The 17,321-nt window shown below is 50.0% G+C and overlaps 1 protein-coding gene across 1 annotated transcript in view; it reads left to right on the top strand.

The window, feature by feature from the left end:
* KIAA0040 (KIAA0040 ortholog) overlaps positions 1–17,321 on the top strand; it is a 41,258-nt gene extending 23,937 nt beyond the window's left edge. The window contains exon 2 of the mRNA XM_075527794.1: positions 13,666–17,321. Coding sequence (XP_075383909.1) covers positions 13,799–14,086 — 288 coding nt within the window. The 5' untranslated portion in view covers positions 13,666–13,798 and the 3' untranslated portion in view covers positions 14,087–17,321. The remainder of the gene's footprint in view (positions 1–13,665) is intronic.

Raw genomic sequence — 17,321 nt, 5'->3', positions numbered from 1 at the left:
CGGGAAAGACTACCAAAGCAGGACAAGGGCGGTGTGGGAGAGGCTGACTGGGGGTCCGGACACGTCAGATGACTTGTTGAGGAAAGGCCTCGTGGTGAGACCCCAAGTGTGGTGACCTCTGAGTGGAGACACATTTGAGCTGAGACCTGCATGTCATGAAGTCGTTGTGACAAGACCTGAGTACTAAACTGAGGGACTAACATGACCCTGAGACTGGATGTTCCCAGAGAGCGGCCCTGGCTTGCTCAATGGGTGAGCAGGAAAGGGGTGTGCGGTAAGGGCAGAGGAGGCAGGCGCCAGATGATGGAAGGACTTGTGGAATAGGATAAGGAATTTAGATCTCACTCCACGGGTGATGGGGATTCTCAAAGAGGAGGTTGGGGAGGGACCCATAATCTGGAGAACCAGAGAGACTGGTTAGCAAGCTCTCGCAGTAATCCAGGCCAGAGAACATGGTAAACTAGCCACATGAAGGCATGGGTGGATTGGGGCGATAGAGACTTTGAGACCTGCTGATGGGACCAAGGTGGGGGAAGCAAAGAGGAGGGCCAAGGATCAACAGTGCATCTGAAAGAATCCAGTCATTCATCCCTTATTTACTGGGGCCTAACGGGTGGGCTAAGTACTGAACTGCTAACTGCAGGGTCAATGGTTCAAACACAGCTCATGAGAAGGATGAGTCTGTCTGCTTTGGTAATGGTTTCCAGCCCTGGGCATCCTCTAGTCTAGAGGATCACCGTGAGTTGGAGTTGATTCAATAAGAGTGGGTTTGGAAATGATGTGATGGGTACAGAGATAAGACTTCAGGTCATCCACAGTAGTCGGATCACAGCCCTTTAAGAATTTACCGGGCATAAGACATGACAAAATAATAATAAGTCATAATTATCAAGGGTTCATGAGGGTGAGGGGAGTGGAGAGGGAGAGGGAAAATGAGAAGCTGATACCAAGGGTTCACGTAGAAAGCAAATGTTTTGAGAATGATGATGGCAACAAATGTACAAATGTACTTGACACAGTGTATGTATATGAATGGATATGGATTGTGATAAGAGGTGTACAAGCCCCCAATAAAATGATTTTATTTTCATCAAAAGGGCGGCATTTACCCAAGGACAAAGTTCCGAGGGTTATAAAAGAGGGAGAAATGTACATAGAAACTGCAGGGAGGAAATGAAATAAGGGATGGTACATTTAGGGGATCGCAGTGGATGAGTTGAAAAAGAGTTATGAACCATTGAATGTAAAATGTATAATGTGCTTTGTAACTTCACTTAATTCATAATACAAAGTTAAAAAATAAAAATCTAAATAAAGAATATGCAGAGCGGCGAGAGAAGCGGGTCCTCGGGTATTAGAGAACATCTTATGTTGAGAGAAAAAAATGTATGCTTTTCTGTGGTCTTTTCATTTCTCCAAGAAAACAAATCATGACAATACAGTGAGACAAAGGCTAGGGCTATGGGCGCACACAAGAGGGGACATGGACCAAGTCACTCAGAGGAGACTTGAAGGGCAAGTTCTTCCAGTGGAATGGGGCCAAGGGAAGAGGGCAGAGAGATGGCCTTTTTAAAAGATGAAAATGCGAGTGAGCAGAAAGGTGTGGGGGACTCAAGGAGACAGTGGCCATGAGGCTCAGGGTAGAGATGAGGCCGGGGTGAAAATCCCAGGAACTGACCCTTCTTGCTAAGGAGCTGTTATTATCAGGTAAGAGAGGCTGGACAGAGGGTTGTGCATAAGCACACCCAGATTTAAGAAAGATGGGCTAGAAAAAGAAAATCCGGAGAGCAGTGTGGGGGCCGGGACAAATGGGGTAATAACGGGGAGTGAGGAGGAGTACACCTGTACTCCCCAAGACTCTGTCTTTGCCGCCCCCCTCCCCGCCCTGCATCCCCACAGCTGCTTGGTGTGAACCCTGCTTCACCCTCGGTGCTCCCCATGCTCCAGCTGGTGGCTTCCTTCTAACCCTGGATCAGTTGAAACTCTGTCCCATCTCAGAATCTGCACCCTTCTGCACCCTGCTGCCTGGAAGGCCCTTCCATAGCTCTGTGACAACCGGTTCCTCAGCATGCCTTGTCAGCCAAGGCCATCCCCTCAGGGGCCCTCCCCTCCATTCCTTTAGAGCAGTAACTGCATGCCTGGCCTCACTGGTGTGTTTCCACCTTTCTGACCTGTCCTCCCTTGGTATAGACCAGTGGTTATCGACCTTCCTAATGCCACACCCCTTTCATACAGTTCCTCATGTGGTGACCCCCCAACCACAACATTATTTTTGTTGCTGCTTCCTAATTGTAATTTTGCTAGTTATTAACTGGGCGACCCCTGTGAAAGGGTCGTTTGACACCCCCCCGCCCCGAAAGGGGTCATGACCCACAGGTTGAGAACCTCTGGTATAGAAGCAGCTGCTGTCCCACACCAGTCTTATACTTGACTATCTCCTTGGAGCCTCGGACAGGGCCTGACACACTGGGGGCTCACTGAGTACACTGGGGAGAGGGAAGGAGGCAGGCAGAGAAATGACAAGGAAACAAGAGGACAGTGTGCTATGGGGGTGAGGGAGGAAACTGTACACCCCCATCCCCAGTCATGCGGGGTCCATGGAGAGGGTGAAGAAACGACCCAGACCTCAGAATTCCGCTCCTGCATGATGCTTACAAAGGTTTTCACTCTGAAATGGTTGCCTTAAAAAAAGAATGGCAAATGGAGTAACTTAGAAAGGATCTCTACCACAGGACGATTTGAGAATGGCAGGGGGAAAAAGTCTTTTAAAGAGACCTATATCATCAAAGTCATGATTAAGAAGTCAGGAGTCCAGAAGGGTCCCACATTCTAAGAAGGCAAACAAAACCAGTATTAGCTAAGGAGTCGAGGGATCTTTATTTTGGCTAGCCTATTTGGGGTCAAATAAGCAAGGTTCCCATTTATTGCCTGGCTCTGCTCTGAGGCGCTGTGCTCATTTAATTTTCCAAACACCCCATTATTACCAATTCTATTTTACAAAGGAGAAAACTGAGCCCCGGAGAGCAAGGTTAAGTCACCCGCCCCGTGGCACACAGCTCGTGAGCAGCCGGCCAGGACCCGTGGCCCCAGAGCCCCGCCTGGGAGCACCAAGCTGAGTCCCTCTCAGGAAGAGTTTTGGAGCTCTTTGCAGTTTGATTAGTCCTGTGCTTTTCCCGCGTATCCGTCCTGGCGGCATAATGCTTACGCTCTTGGCTGCGAAACAGAAGGCTGGCAACTCAAGCCCACCCAGTGACTCTGAGGAGGAAAAACCTCACAGTCGAGTCCCATAAAGATTCCAAACCCACTCCCTGCCATCAAGTCAACGCTGACTTACAGCGACCTTATCAGGCAGGATGGAACTGCCCCTGTGAGGTTCTTAAACCGTAAATCTTTGTGGAAGTAGAGAGCCCCGTCTTTCTCCCTCAGAGCAGCTGGCGCGTTTGGATTGTGATCTCTTAGATTGCAACCTACCACATAACAACTGTGATAGGTTTAGTGTGCCAACCTGGCCAATAGGAACATGTGGGATTAATCAGGTCGAAGGTTGATTGGAGGGCAAAGAGATAAATGGCTCTGTAAGACCTCTCTCTCTCGCCCCCTCTTCCTCTCCGTCTCCCTCTCCCCCGCTCCGTTCCCATCCCCGGAGTGTGTGTGCTGCTGCGTTAACTAGTTCTTTGCCTCAGCCTGTGCGCTACATTACCTATGGGCCAGGTCTAGCCCAGTGGATCGTGTTGCCAGAGCTTGAGGTTCCTTCGAGACCTGCTTTGCCACGCCGCTGGTGTGTATGTCGCTCAAGCTTGAGCTTGAGGCTGGCGGATCCTGGCGCCTTGCATTGCATGCATTTGATTTCCCATCCGGGCCTGCTTCACTAAGCTCCCGAGCTACTGACTGTTGGTGATCCACGCTGCTGCTTACTGCCTGTGGGCAGATTCTGCCTGCCTTGTTCCAGGGAGGACTCCGCTGTCTGCTTCCTTGACCTTAGACTGACTCAACCCACGGTGAGTTAAAGGACTTCAGTATATTCACTGCTCTGTGGAAGTGAGTTGAACTGAACCCTCTCTGCTGCTGCTATAGTCCTTCTCGCTGTATAAACCTGTCCTCTTATACAGAGAGAAAATCATGTGTCCTGATTTCGTTTCTCTAGAGAACCCTGCCTAACACAACCACGGTGCTCCCTGCCATAAAGATTACAGCCTTGGAACCCCTGCTATGCTCCGCCCTGTAAGCTGCTAAGCACCGGCACCCAGCAGAGACCTTAGTGAGGACAGGCTAGCTGCTAGAACAAATAGTTCCCAACCCAATGGCTTCCTCGACAACGGTTTTCTTCCTCTCTCATCCCACTGTGCCCTGAGGTCAGCAGGGTGTGCTGGCCTACAGAGTCCTTCTCCTGACATTCCTTTGCCTTGGACGGCCAATGAGCAGCAGAGAAGAACATAGAGAATCTTGTAGCAAGTTCAGGAGCCAAGCTCATGTTCCATTGGCCAGAATCAGTCACAAGGCCCGGCACAGATGGAAGGGGGCTGAGGAGGGTACTCTAGCCTGTGGCATCTTCAACGGTGCGGTGGGCACCTTGCATCTTGCCAAATGCTGCCCCGGTGCTTATTTTTAAGGACTGCAGGGGATATCTGGCAGCGGGGTGTGCTGGGACTCAGAAGACCTCGGTTCTATCTCCCTCCACCAGTTGCCCACTGTTTGACCTCCACCAAGTCACAGCTCCTACTAGTGCCACCTTCCTCTTCCAACCAGATGCCCCATCTCAGAATTCTCCCAATTCTCCCAGGGCCGCCTCAGTGATGGCTTTATCCACGGCCCATTTGTGCTTCTGCTTGCAAAATGCAACCACGAGTGTGAAACCGATTGTGGGGGAGAAAACGGTCTGTTTTGTTAGTTCATTTTAATAGACAGTGTATACTTACCTGTCTTAGATGGATGCTGTGGTTAAAGGAGCACCCACCTTTACCTGAGGACTAGATGTTTGAAATGACTCCTAATCCAGAGGGACATGCTATATAATTCATCATACCGAAAACCAAGGGTTAGGTTGCAAATATATTGTTCAAAAGCAGAATCTTTGCTGTGATCTGACTATTTTTGTACAAAACAGTAGTTAACACCTATTACAGGTGAGCGAGGTGAGGATCGTCATGAAAATGTATACCCAGAGCAGCAGAGCTAATAACTACGGGCTGGGTCCCATGCGGTGCCCACCTGCCAGTGAGCCTGGGCTTCTGAAGTGTGTGGTATTGCAGTAACCACAGGGGGTTCCCGAGGGTGCAGGGTGGTTTGAGAACTGGGGCAGATTTGGGGCAGTTGGTGTGGAGCAGCATGGGTCTAAATAAGAGGTTTGTTTTACATCCAAGGTGAGAGGGTAGGGAGGTAGAAACTCTTTGATGGAATCTCTATTTTACAAGTAAGTGTGCGGTGTGTGCACTGTCAGGCTGCATCTGGTTCATCTGCTCCCTGCGTACAGGAGGGAAGCAGTCCCTTAGTGTTTGCTAGGCTAGACTCCGTACGAGAGGGAGGAATGACGGCTCAGTGGGCAAGCTCTCGGGTACTCACTGCAAGCTCGGTAGTTCAAACCCACCGGGCTCTTTGTGGGAGAAAGTTATGGCAGTCTGCCTCTGTCCAGATTTACCGCCTTGGGCACCCTATAGAGGAGTTTTTCTCTGTCCTATAGGGTTCACTCAATGGCAGCAAGGGTATGTTGGGAATCTTTATGGGAGCACCTTAGCAGGTTTGTTCTCTCAAAAACCAGTGGTGTACTCAAACTGCTGCCTTTTCAGTTAACAGTGAAGCGCTTTAACCCTTGCTCCACCCAGCTCCAATAGAGACGGTTAGGTGGAATTCCTATGCTAGTTTAAAAAATTATATATAAAGATATACCTATATACTCGAGTATAAGCCGAGTTTTTTCAGCACATTTTTAATGCCGTTTTTGTGGCAAAGTTAGGTGCCTTGGCTAATATTCGGGTCGGCTTATGCTCGAGTAGATGTGGTCAGTGAGATATGTATGTGTGTGTGCATACATACACATGTATGCTGTTGGTGTTAGGGGCCACTGAGTTTTCTCTGACCCACAGCAACCTATGCACAATGAAATGAACACTGCCCATCCCGGTGCCATCCTCAGAATTGGTCCTATGCCCGAGCGCATTGATGCAGCCACTGGGTCAGTCCATCTCGTAGAAGGTCTTCCTCTTTATGTCTCACAGACTTTGGACCTCTTGTCAGGAGAGACCGTCCCTGGAGGACATCATGCTTGGTAAAGTGCAGGGGCAGCCAAAAGGAGGAAAACATATACGTATGTAAACTATATGTATTACGCGCACACACACAAAGTGGCTTTCCAAAAGTTCATCGTTATCTTTCAATTCCATTTTCCACACCGTTTTGATGCTCCTTAAGGTGTGTGTGTGTGTGTGTGTGTGTGTGTGTGTGTACTGTCATTGAGTCAATTCCAGTTCATAAGAACCTTGGATGGGGTTTCTGAGATTGTGAGTATTTATAGAGCAGACAGCCTCAGAGATATAGGTGTTGTTGGGTGCTGTCTCGTTGGTGCGGACTCATGACGACTCCTTGGGGCAGAGTAAAGCTGCCCTGTGGGATGTTCTAAATGTCTGGGAGCTCGGAGGAGACATGGGATAGCTGGGGAAGCAGAGCACCACAGCACACGTCCCCTGGGCTCTCTGCCTAGGAGAGCTCACTCACCCCACACCCACTTGTCTGGCCCTCTGTCACCGGCACCACCATTACCCTTGTCAGAGACGCCCCGTTCCCTGGACCACTGTGCCAGCCTCGCCCCTTTCTCTAGTCTGAGACCTCGGAATGAGTGATCTGAACACATTCGTCAAGCCCCCTCCTTGCTCAAAGCCCATGGCTCTTCCAGTACAGACCAGACTTTAGCATGCCTTGGAAGGTGCTATGGTGTGGTCTGCCTCGCAAGCCGCATGTGACCTGCCCAGAGGCGGCTACTGTTGTGGTCACTCATGTCCTTTCAGAAACAATTGGGCAAACGGCCCATCTGAAAAGAAGGACAAGTGCAGCCCTCCCTGGTCTTTCCAGACGTTGGGGGATATTCGTAGCAATCATTGAGCTCCTTGCTTTACCTGAAAAGGCCTCTAAGAGTTAAGGACAAGCATCAGATGCTTCCAGAAAGGCACTCTGGTGGCGCAGTGGATTAAGCATCCCGCAGCCAATTAAATCGGTGGTTCAAACCCACCTGCCGCTCGTAGAGAGAAAGATGACCCCCATCCGCTGCCGTAAGGTTTACCACCTGGAGACCCTACAGCCCCGTTGAACTCCCCTATAGCGTCACTGGGAAGGAATTGGGTCAATTAAATAGCAGAGGGTTGGGTTTTCTGTCGCTGGTTTTTGTTTTTTCAAATATCCTGTGTTCCCTATTTTTCTCAATCCGAACTTAACTTTAAGTCCTCCTCGCCTCAGGGCCTGCCCGACCTTCTACACGGGTCCTCTCTGCCTCTGACCCCTTTTCCCAGATTCTCCATTGTAGAATTCACCAGATTTGTACCTCTCACTGGTATCTGGTCCTTTAACGAACACTGGCCTTCTGCCAGGACCGGGACCTGATCTGCTGGGCTTTCCCTAAATCCCCAGAGTCCACCGCAGTTCCCAGGGCCGTGAGTTTGTAGGTGCTTGGTTTAAGGCCATCCCCGCCCAGTGCTTGTTGTGAGGTGTCTTAGCAACCCCCTGTGACAAAGTAACACTGTCCCGTGGGGCTTCATGGTCTGCAATCTCGATTGTTTCTTGGTCTTTTTATTGTAGAGTTGCTAGGTTCAAGACCCCAGGTTCAAAACCGAGAGAGAGCCCTCTGCGCTGAATTGTGCTCCGCAGCGAGCTCGGTGCGGGGTCTTGAAAGTCGCCCACCAGGTCTTCCTGCTGAACTGCTCTTTGTGGATTCAGACCTCCATGTCTTGGGTGAGCAGCCAAGCACACCAACCGTTTGAACCACACAGGGACTCCAGGAGCCTGGAGTAGGGGAGATAGCCACGCACAGGGCAAGCCACAACACACGCTAGCGTGGCCTTTGAGAAACGTGCGTGGAAAAGGCCGAGATGAGGCCACTGCCTCCCCCACCACACGAGTCCAAAGCCGCATCTGCAGACTCTGTCTCGGTTTTGAACCTGTATCTGAGACAGACCTGTGTCTCAGGACTCTCGGTTTTGATACAGACCTGAGCCTTCCCCCTGGCCCTATCCCCCATCTACAGGTTTGAAGGTCAGGCACATTGTTCTCAAGGGTTTGCGCGGGCTGCCATCCTGGTGTTTATCACTAATATTTCCAAAAGCCATCCACTTTGTGGCAGACCCTATGCTGACAGCTTTTCCTGTTTTACGTCATTTACTGATCAAGGACAATGAAGGGTAATACAAAGTGGTCCATGCACCATGCATTGGGGCATTTCAGAAGGAAGTTCAGCCCAAGGGCCAGTGCTGGACACATCTGGGAGTCTGTTGGCTCCCAGGTATGGACTAGACCACCAATGGACACTTGCAGGGACCACAAAGTCTGGCAGGGGGGCTGAAAGATGACCAGTCACTCCCCTCGGGGCCCACCTGATAACTCCACAGTCCTCCGGACCCCCTCTAAGGTGCCCCAAGTGGCCTTTCTCCCTCCCTGTTGCCGATGTCAGAGTCAAGATTCAGAGCCATGGAGCGTTAGGCCATCCAGGAGGACTGATGGATGGTGGGGGCGTCCTTTTCATGGGAACTGGCTGGTAGGGACCTATGATTCTTTGGCTTGGAGGTGAGGAAGGGGGATGAAAAGCCTCAGGCTAGAGCTAGTCCATTGTTATTTGGCGATAATCCACTGTTTTTATAGATTATGCTTGCATAGTAGTTTACAGTTTTTACAGTTTACAAAATGCGCTCACCGTATTGAGCTCTTTTAATCCAAACAACAGCACCTTCGAGGGAAGGTTAATAACTTCATTTTGTAGCGGAGATTCAGTTGCTCGCCCAAGGTCACCCAAGGTCACCCAACGCTGGGAGTAGGGGTGCCAGAGCTCAAACCCAGGTCTCCGGCTCCACAGCCACACCCCAGTCAACACGGAGAAGACTGACAGAGGGAAATGTGCACTAAAGGAAGAGAGCAAATGCTTGAATGACTCTCTCCCACGAGATACTGCGTGTGTGTGTGTATCAAGATGAACAATGCTTCGTTTCTAAGAAATTGCAAGTAACTGCCCCTCTGCCCCCTCCTCATACCCAAGACCACAACCACGTCAGGCCAGGTTGCTCTCAGCTGCTGGGGAGTCAGCACCCCCTCCTGGCAACCCGAGCACAGCAGGAGGAAACACTGCCCAATCCAGTGCCGTCCCTGAGGTCCGGAGCAAGACTGAGCCCTTTGTGGTCCCTGCGGTGGTTTACAGGGGCTAATCCTCAGATGTAGATCCCCAGGCGTTTCTTCCATGCCTTTTTTAGCCGGAAGCTCCTCTAAAGCCTGTTAGCATCACAGCCAGAGGGTCTGCAGCTTCACAGATAGGGAGGTGGCTTCCCAGGAGTCACCCTAGCCAGGAATCGAACCCAGTTCTCCTTCCTGGAGCAAGATGCATTGATTGCTGGTTTTTAAAATGCATGAATTAGTTTCCAGAGGGTGTCAGCAATCCTTTGAGAAACAACAAAAGAGGAGAGCCCTCGGAGTGTACTTGGAGGGCCTAAACTGTAGGTACTTTTGTAAACCATTCCATAAAAGCCCTGACTTTTAATTCATACCACCAAGGAGATGTCTGATTGTTTCCTGGAAATGCTAAGAATGCAGGCCTCATAAATACTAATGAAACGCTATAGATTAGCAGAGCTCAGCAAATAACCTGGGGGCCTAGATGAGAATTGTTAGATGAAAAAAATTTAAAAGAATACCATTCCATGGGCTTTTCCCCTGCCTGATTCCTAACCGTTAATGCATGTTCTCTTCGGCTGTGTGGAGAGCAGATTCAGATGGGCACCGTTAGGAATCCAGAGCGAATGATGGAGTTAGCATCAGCCTGAAAAGCAGCCTCCTTATTCACAGGCTAGTGTAGGTGCCATGGGACAGAGGAGTTGGAGACAAAGGCTGAGAGGGGTAAGAGGGACTGGGACATGGAGATCAGCCGGTAACTCGAATGCCTGCTTCTATTTCAGCCAGCCAGGCAGCTTGCTTTGGAATTCACTTGTGAGATTTGTCCTTTCGGACACGATCCCTCAATAACAGTGGCAGGAGGGGCTGGGCTACCGGTGGCCACGTTAAATCTCCACACCCTGCCTAGCATATAGCAGGTGCTCGGTAAGCGCTTGGTATGTGGATGAGCACCGCTTCAGACATCTTATCAAGTTCCCAAAGAGCAACGCTGAGCAAACCTTTCTCCTATTCAAAAAGCCCCCAAAGACACACACACCCCCACCACCACAAACTCCCCCTCTAGTTTGCTTTCACACCTCTCCTCTCCCATCCTGCGCCCCACTCTCACCAGAGGACTCCCTGCTCCCCACTCATGTTCTGGAAGTTTCTCTGCCTGGAAGATGGGAACATCCTTTTCTACATGCAAGTTACTTTGTTTTGTTTCATCTTGTTCTTGCCCTCCATCCCTCTCTGTTTCGCTTTCAAAATCCTGCTCATCTTTCAATGTCCCCCTCAAAGAGCCCCACCCCATGAGACCTGCTCTGGACATCTCCAAGCGCCTGAGGGGCTTCCTCTGCCTCCCTGACTGACCTCAAAGGAGGGCCCCACGGAGACCAATGTAGCACCTGGCACGCTGTAGTTTGCCAACCATGGTGCCAACCACAGAAATCCTATGCTGGGGATGTTTGATCCAGGAAAGCTTAAGTATAGATCAGAAAGAAGCCCCCTTCCACACGCTGAGCTCAAGATGGGAGCAGGGTTTGAAGGAAGGGGTGAGAAAATAGGCATAGAAGGGGAGTTGTGGGGAGGCAGGAAGCTGAGGTGAGGATGATCGGGAAAGGGAGGCAGAAGGTCAACAGAGCCAACGAAAGTGGCGTCCCCTTAGCACTGAAGATACAGCCCAGGGAGAGTAGCAGATCTGCCCAGACCACACAGGAGCAAACTAAGGGAAAGAAAGAGAGTGAGAGTGGACAGCACCCTGGCCCACCAAGCTTCGAGGGCGACATTCCCGCTCAGAGCAGTCAGTACACAGAAAGGACCATAGGGCCGGCCCACCACGAGACACAACGTCTCCTTACTGACCCACAGGGCTTTGGGGAAAGCACCAGAGACACAGTGTGAGAAGTATGACTGGTCTCACACACACACACACACACACACACACACACCACGCACTCACACAGAAGGGCGTAACATGAAGGGAGTACGACAGAGCAACAAGGGGAGCAAAGTCCCCAAGGAATTCTGAAAATAGACTTCAGACTCAGGGGCCAGGGCTTGGCACTGCATCAGATCTGATCAGAAAACATCATTAAGGGTCAGCAGACAGACCTGGAATGATTCATAAGTTATTTGGGGGGGGGGGGTTGTTTTTGGGTTTGTTTGTTTTTTGTTTTTTCATGTCTGTCTATGTGAGATAGGCAGGATAAACAATCCCAAGAAGAAAACAAAAGGACTGATGGTTCTGGGGGGACAAGGGAGAGGAGAAGATGGAGGAAAATGAGAGGGAAGTCAACAAACCCAGTGACAGGGGAACAACAAGAAATCTAAACTTGATCATGAGGAGGGTATAGAATGCCTGCTGGGGTTCAATCAAGTGCAATGTGGCTGAGAGGAAGCACAGACAATCTGATGAAGATCAAACATGATAGTGGGGCAGGAGGAAAGTAAAAGGAAACAGAGGAAAGAACTGGGAGGCAAAAGACATTTATAGAAGTATAAACATAAGCATGTACATATGTAAATATATTAAAATACAGTTATAGGGATATAGGTCTATGTACATATATTTATATGTTAAGTATTAAGGTAGTACATGGACATTGGGCCTCTACTCAAATCCTCCACCAACTCAAGAACACTTTGTTCTAATAACCTGGCATTCTGTGATGCTTATCTTCCCGACACAATCACTGAAATAAAAATGGGTGCATAAGCTAATGTGCTGAAGAAATCTGGTGGTGCCAGGCTATTGCAAGATATAGTATCTGGGGTCTTAAAGGGTGGAAGGTAAACAAGTGACTCTAACTGGGAAGCAACAAAGTCCTCATGGAAGAAGCACACCAACCCCCGTGATCATTAGGTGTCAATGGGAGCAGGTATCAGGCATCAGAAGACCCAAAGCAAACAACCATTTCAAAGCAATCAAAAGGGGTCAGAGTAGTGACCCAAAGCCTATCTGTAAACAGTTGGACATCTCCTCATAAAAGTCACAAGGAAAGATGAGCCAGTCAGGGTGTAGTGTAGCACCACTGAAACACACAACATTCCTCTAGTTCTTTAATACTTCCTCTTCCCCACTATGGTGACCCCAGTTCCATCTTACAAATCCGGCTAGACCAGAGCAGGTACATGGGTACAGATAAGAGCTCTTGGCACACAGAATCCAGGACAGATAAATCCCTCAGGACCAATAATGAGAGTAGTGATACCATGAAGGTAGGTAGAAAGTGGGGAAGAGGGGGAGGAAGGAGAACCGATTGCAATGATCAACATGCAACACCCCCCAGGGGACGAACAGCAGACAGTGTAAAATATTAAAATAATTTATATATTTATTTAAATTATAATTTATTAAAATAATCGATAAATTATTAAAATAATATTAAAGTAATTTATAAATTTATTAAAATAATTCTATGAATTGATAAATTATTAAAATAATTTATAGATTATCCAGGGTTCATGAGGGTGATGGGAGGGGAAAAAAGAGGAGCTGATACAAAGGGCGCAAGTAGAAAGAAATTGTTTTGGCAATGATAGCAACAATGTACAAATGTGCTTGTTGATACAATTCATGTATGGATTGTGATAAGAGCTGTAAGAGCCCTAAATAAAATGATTTATTCAAGTTTTTAAAAGTTAAAAAGTGGCATCTCCTGATTCTTTCAGGCTCAGGAGGAGAGGAATCCCAGGCAGTCTTGCCAAGCCTCCGCGGGTCCTCTCAGGCTCCAGGGAGGGAAACCAGGAGGGAGGAGGCAGGAGTGGGGGAGAAAGTATGAAGTCCGTAAGGAAGGCTGGATAAGGACGACCTCTTAGCCTGGGGGTGGTCCAGGCCCCCTAACAAAGACAGCGAGGCGCTCCATCTGTGGCTGGGCGTTACATAGTGCTGACAATGGCCAGTTGTCTTCACCGGAGTGCACGTGGGAAGCAGGTGTTCCACACCTGTCAGGTGAACTGTGGTATTGAAATGCTTGAGGACTGTTAATGTAGACGATCCAGGGACCAATCCCTGATCAGAGACCTAACCACATATTATTTCATTATCCAGCAATTACTGAGCACCTACTAGGTGCCAGATTAGGTATACTACTAACTGTATAACCAGAGCCTAATGTAGTGTGCGTGCGCATGAGCATGTCTGCGTGTGTAATCCATTAAAGCTTATTGACTGGATACATTGATCATGTTTATTGAGCACAGTGCAATGTTAGTGAACTCCATGAGAACCTTTCATTCCTTTCCTAAGCCTAAACTCTATAATGTTGCTAAACTTTAAAAACCATTCCCACTGCATTTCGCTTCAGCTGTCTGTTTTGGTCTCTGCAGGTATTATCAGTGGCATGCGCAAGCCCAAAGCCAGAAGAGGAATACGTTACGAGTGGTCAACGCTGTGCCCTTCCGAGCCCGGAACTTGCTCGTGAGCTAAGAAGGTCCCCGGGCTCTCCTCTAGCCAAACACCATGGAGAAAATCAGCTCCTTCTTCGCCTCCATCTGGGACACCATCTCTACCAAACACCAACAGGGCGTCTTCAACACCATCTGCCTGGCAGTCCTCCTGGGGCTGCCGCTGCTGGTGATCCTCACCCTCCTCTTCATTTGTTGCCACTGCTGCTGGCACCGCATGGGCAAGAGAGGCCAGCAGCCGGAGCGGAACAAGAGGAAGAAAAAGAAGAATGAAGAAGACCTCTGGATCTCAACTCAGCCCAAGCTGCTCCAGATGGAGAAGAGGCCATCACTGCCTGTCTAGGCAGAGGCTCCGCCTCCTTCCAACCACACAGGCTTGAAGCGAGGCTCTCAGGCTCTCGGGAGTGACGCACTCATGCCCGCCCACAGAGGAACTACTAAGTCAAGAAGTCAGCCTCAGACTGCGTGGCACTCCCAGGGGAGCGCATGACCAATCTTGGCAGCTGTGATAGCCGTGCTCCTTGCTGCACTTCTCGCCTTCCACCCATCCCTGGCACACCCTGTGCGCAAAAGCACGGGCAACAGCGATGCTCAGGTCTCGTGACGGTTCCTTGTGTGCCCACGCCCACACGCCTCCTAGCAATAGGTGCAATCCAAGTATGCTCTGTTCACCAAATGGTCACTGTCTGTTGGTCTACTGTGTGCAAGGCACTGTGTGAAGCCGTCCGTGTGTACAAATCTCGTCAGGGGACAGCCTGGCCAGGTCCAGGCACGTCAGCACGGTGATAAGGAGCAGGTGAAGCCTCTGTGCACTGTCAGTTCAGTGTACCACTCAGGGCAGAGATGTGTGCCTTCCGGTTACTATGCCGACAGAACCTTTTACTAGAAAAAAAAAAACATAACCTCATCTGTGGACTTTCAAGCAACCTGGTACAGTCTCCCCCTCCCCGTGTATATTTATAGAAAAACCCAAAGCCCCTGGTCTCCTCGCCCCCTCACTTGTGCCAAAAAGCTTAAAGCCTGATAGATCAAAATGAACTGAAAGCGATTTTTCTTGCAATTCATGACCAGGTTCTAATGATCCCTGGAGTCTGACTCGGGCCAGAGCCTGGCTTTGAGATGCTATCCTCAACACTCAGCCTGGAAAGGTGCCTTCTCCGAGCGAAATGCTTCTCGTAGAGACTGATATGGAAACTACTCGTTGACTTCCGTGAGCGGCAGATGTGCACCGGTGCCGTGTGTGTTTTGTGGATGGAAAGGACAAGAAGGTCTACACCTGAGCTAGGTGTCTCCTGTATGATCCAAAGGTTTCAAGGGGGACGGGATCAAGGTAACTACTGACTCACAGAAGGCGCACGGGAAACCGTGTGCTAATGCTGTCATGGGTGTGTAGTACGTCCTAGGTGAGATGCAGGCATAGCAGAGCATAAGCGAAAGTTACGTGGCGGTCTGGTGGTATTTGAATCGACCCTCAGGCCGGTGCTTTGCACTTAGTAGGTACTCAGAACTGTCTTTGGAGCCTGTTGGGCATGTGCTGATGTCAGAGGTAAATGTGTTTGACCTCACCCGTCCCCCCATGTGACCTTTCTTCTCAGTGAGCCCATGAATTGCTGCAGTAGATGAGAGTCAGGTATTCTATTTTGCAAATGCATGCCCACAGAAGCCAGGTTCGCGTTGGCACTCAAGGTGGGCTACGGTACTCCAGGGCTTAAAGCAGGCCTGCCTCGAGGCGAGGAGTGCATGTCCCACTCTGGACTGGGGTTGGGAGGCAGAGTTCCTCTGCTTAAAGATGGACAATCCCCTACTTGGGAGCAATTTGTGCTCAAAAAGTTCACTTGCAAATCTGCTAGGTCATTCTCCTAAACTATTTCCCCCATGGAAGCTGTTATTAAATGGTTGGTTAAGTAGAGATTTAATTAACCATATAGCTAACCTATGGTATTTATAGTAACCAAAATTGTTGTGTGAAATTTTGCTCATGCATTGTGTTTTTCGCACCTGGTCCACCTGCCATCCAGGTGAGCTCCAGGCCTGCAGAGGGTGGGTACGTGGTAGTGGTGGATACAACAGGGTCTTCCAACAGGTGACCCTGTGAGAGAAGGACTGCGCCAATCTTAGAGGCAGACACATTCAAAGGGGCCCTAAGTTCCCTGGACACTCGGGTCCCTAATCCCTAGACCCCTTTGAAGAAAGACTCTCGGACTGCACCTTTGTCACATCGAGTTGTCACATCAGAGGATGGCTTGTCACTGCCCACACCAAAAGCACACACCTCCGCCCTCTGCCAACTCCTTCCAGGAGGAGTTGTCCTCTTGTGCCCAGGCCTCGGTCGCCCTCACCAGCAGATGGCTTGGGGGAGGAATGGGTGCCGGTCGCTGCGTCTAGGCGCCAATTGTGATCTAGGAGTTTGGAGTACCACCATCAGGGACCACACAAGTCACACTGTTGCCATGACAATGGACTGCTAGGTTGAATTAAGCTAGCAGTCAGTTGTCACTGCCATGACAAGGCCTCTGCTCATGGTAATGTACCCATTGTCTTCTAATTCAATGGCCTTGCTCTGACCTCCAGACCTCATAGGCCCAGAAACTCCCTTGAGTGTGTATTAGCCTGGGACCCAAAAGACCTGGATAAGAGTCCCCAGCCTTCGACAGCCTTTAGCTGACCACCTAGAATGGGGCCTGCTTGGCACTTGATGGCCTCTCAGATTTGGTTTGGATAAACGGATGCGTACACAGAAGCTCAGGCACTGACTATGAGTGTCTGCTGCCTTCTGCCCCGTCAGTCCTCACCCCTCCTCCCCTTGCTTTGTTCTTCTCTTACGCCTTCTTCTGTCCACATCACCCAGTTCCTTCCGGTTGTTCCTTCCCGGTACAACCTCTGCCTCCTCAGGACGAGAGCCTGTATAGCTTCTCTGGAAGGGCCTAAGCTGGTGGAGATCACAAAGAAGACTTGTAGAGAAGGGGCTTCCTAAACCAGCACCGACTTGGGACTGAACCGCCTCCCCACCCACCCACCTGCCAGGCCAGAACCTCTTCAGTACGGCTCAGCCACCCTCCGCCGACCATGTCAGGGACGGTCCCCCCTGTGCTCAGTGGGTTAGCTTTGTGTGTGGGGGGGGTATTTTGTGGGGGGGAGAGACTTTCCAAGAAGAGTATAGGTGATCAAAGTTGCATAGTATTTGTCAGTATCCCCCCCCCCACTCCTGTTACATTCATACACTCAAAAAGAAAACTGTATTTAAAAAAAATAAAAAGCCATGCTTGATCTTCTCACTTTCTGAGTCCGGACCATTACTCTCGAGATGTTAGGTCCCGCCCCCTCTCAGACATCTGTCACTCACCAACAATAGAGGGAGTGGCGACTGCCTGGGGGACGCCTGACTGGCCGGCCCTGAGAGGTCACCCAGCCCCTCCACCCTGGCCAGGCAGCAGGCTGGCTCCCCATGGGCTGAAACAGCCTCCAAGATGCCAGCTGCAGGAGGCCCATGGGTGTTCCCCGGCAGCACTGAGAGAACCTTCTCCATGAGGCCAGTCGATGTCTTCTTAGAGGAAACGGGAATAAAAGAGAAAAAAAAC

Source organism: Tenrec ecaudatus, chromosome 1 (assembly GCF_050624435.1).
Source record: "Tenrec ecaudatus isolate mTenEca1 chromosome 1, mTenEca1.hap1, whole genome shotgun sequence".
NCBI lineage: Eukaryota > Metazoa > Chordata > Mammalia > Afrosoricida > Tenrecidae > Tenrec > Tenrec ecaudatus.
The sequence above is the reverse complement of the archived record's forward strand: the minus strand, read 5'-3'. Positions and strand labels throughout refer to the sequence as shown.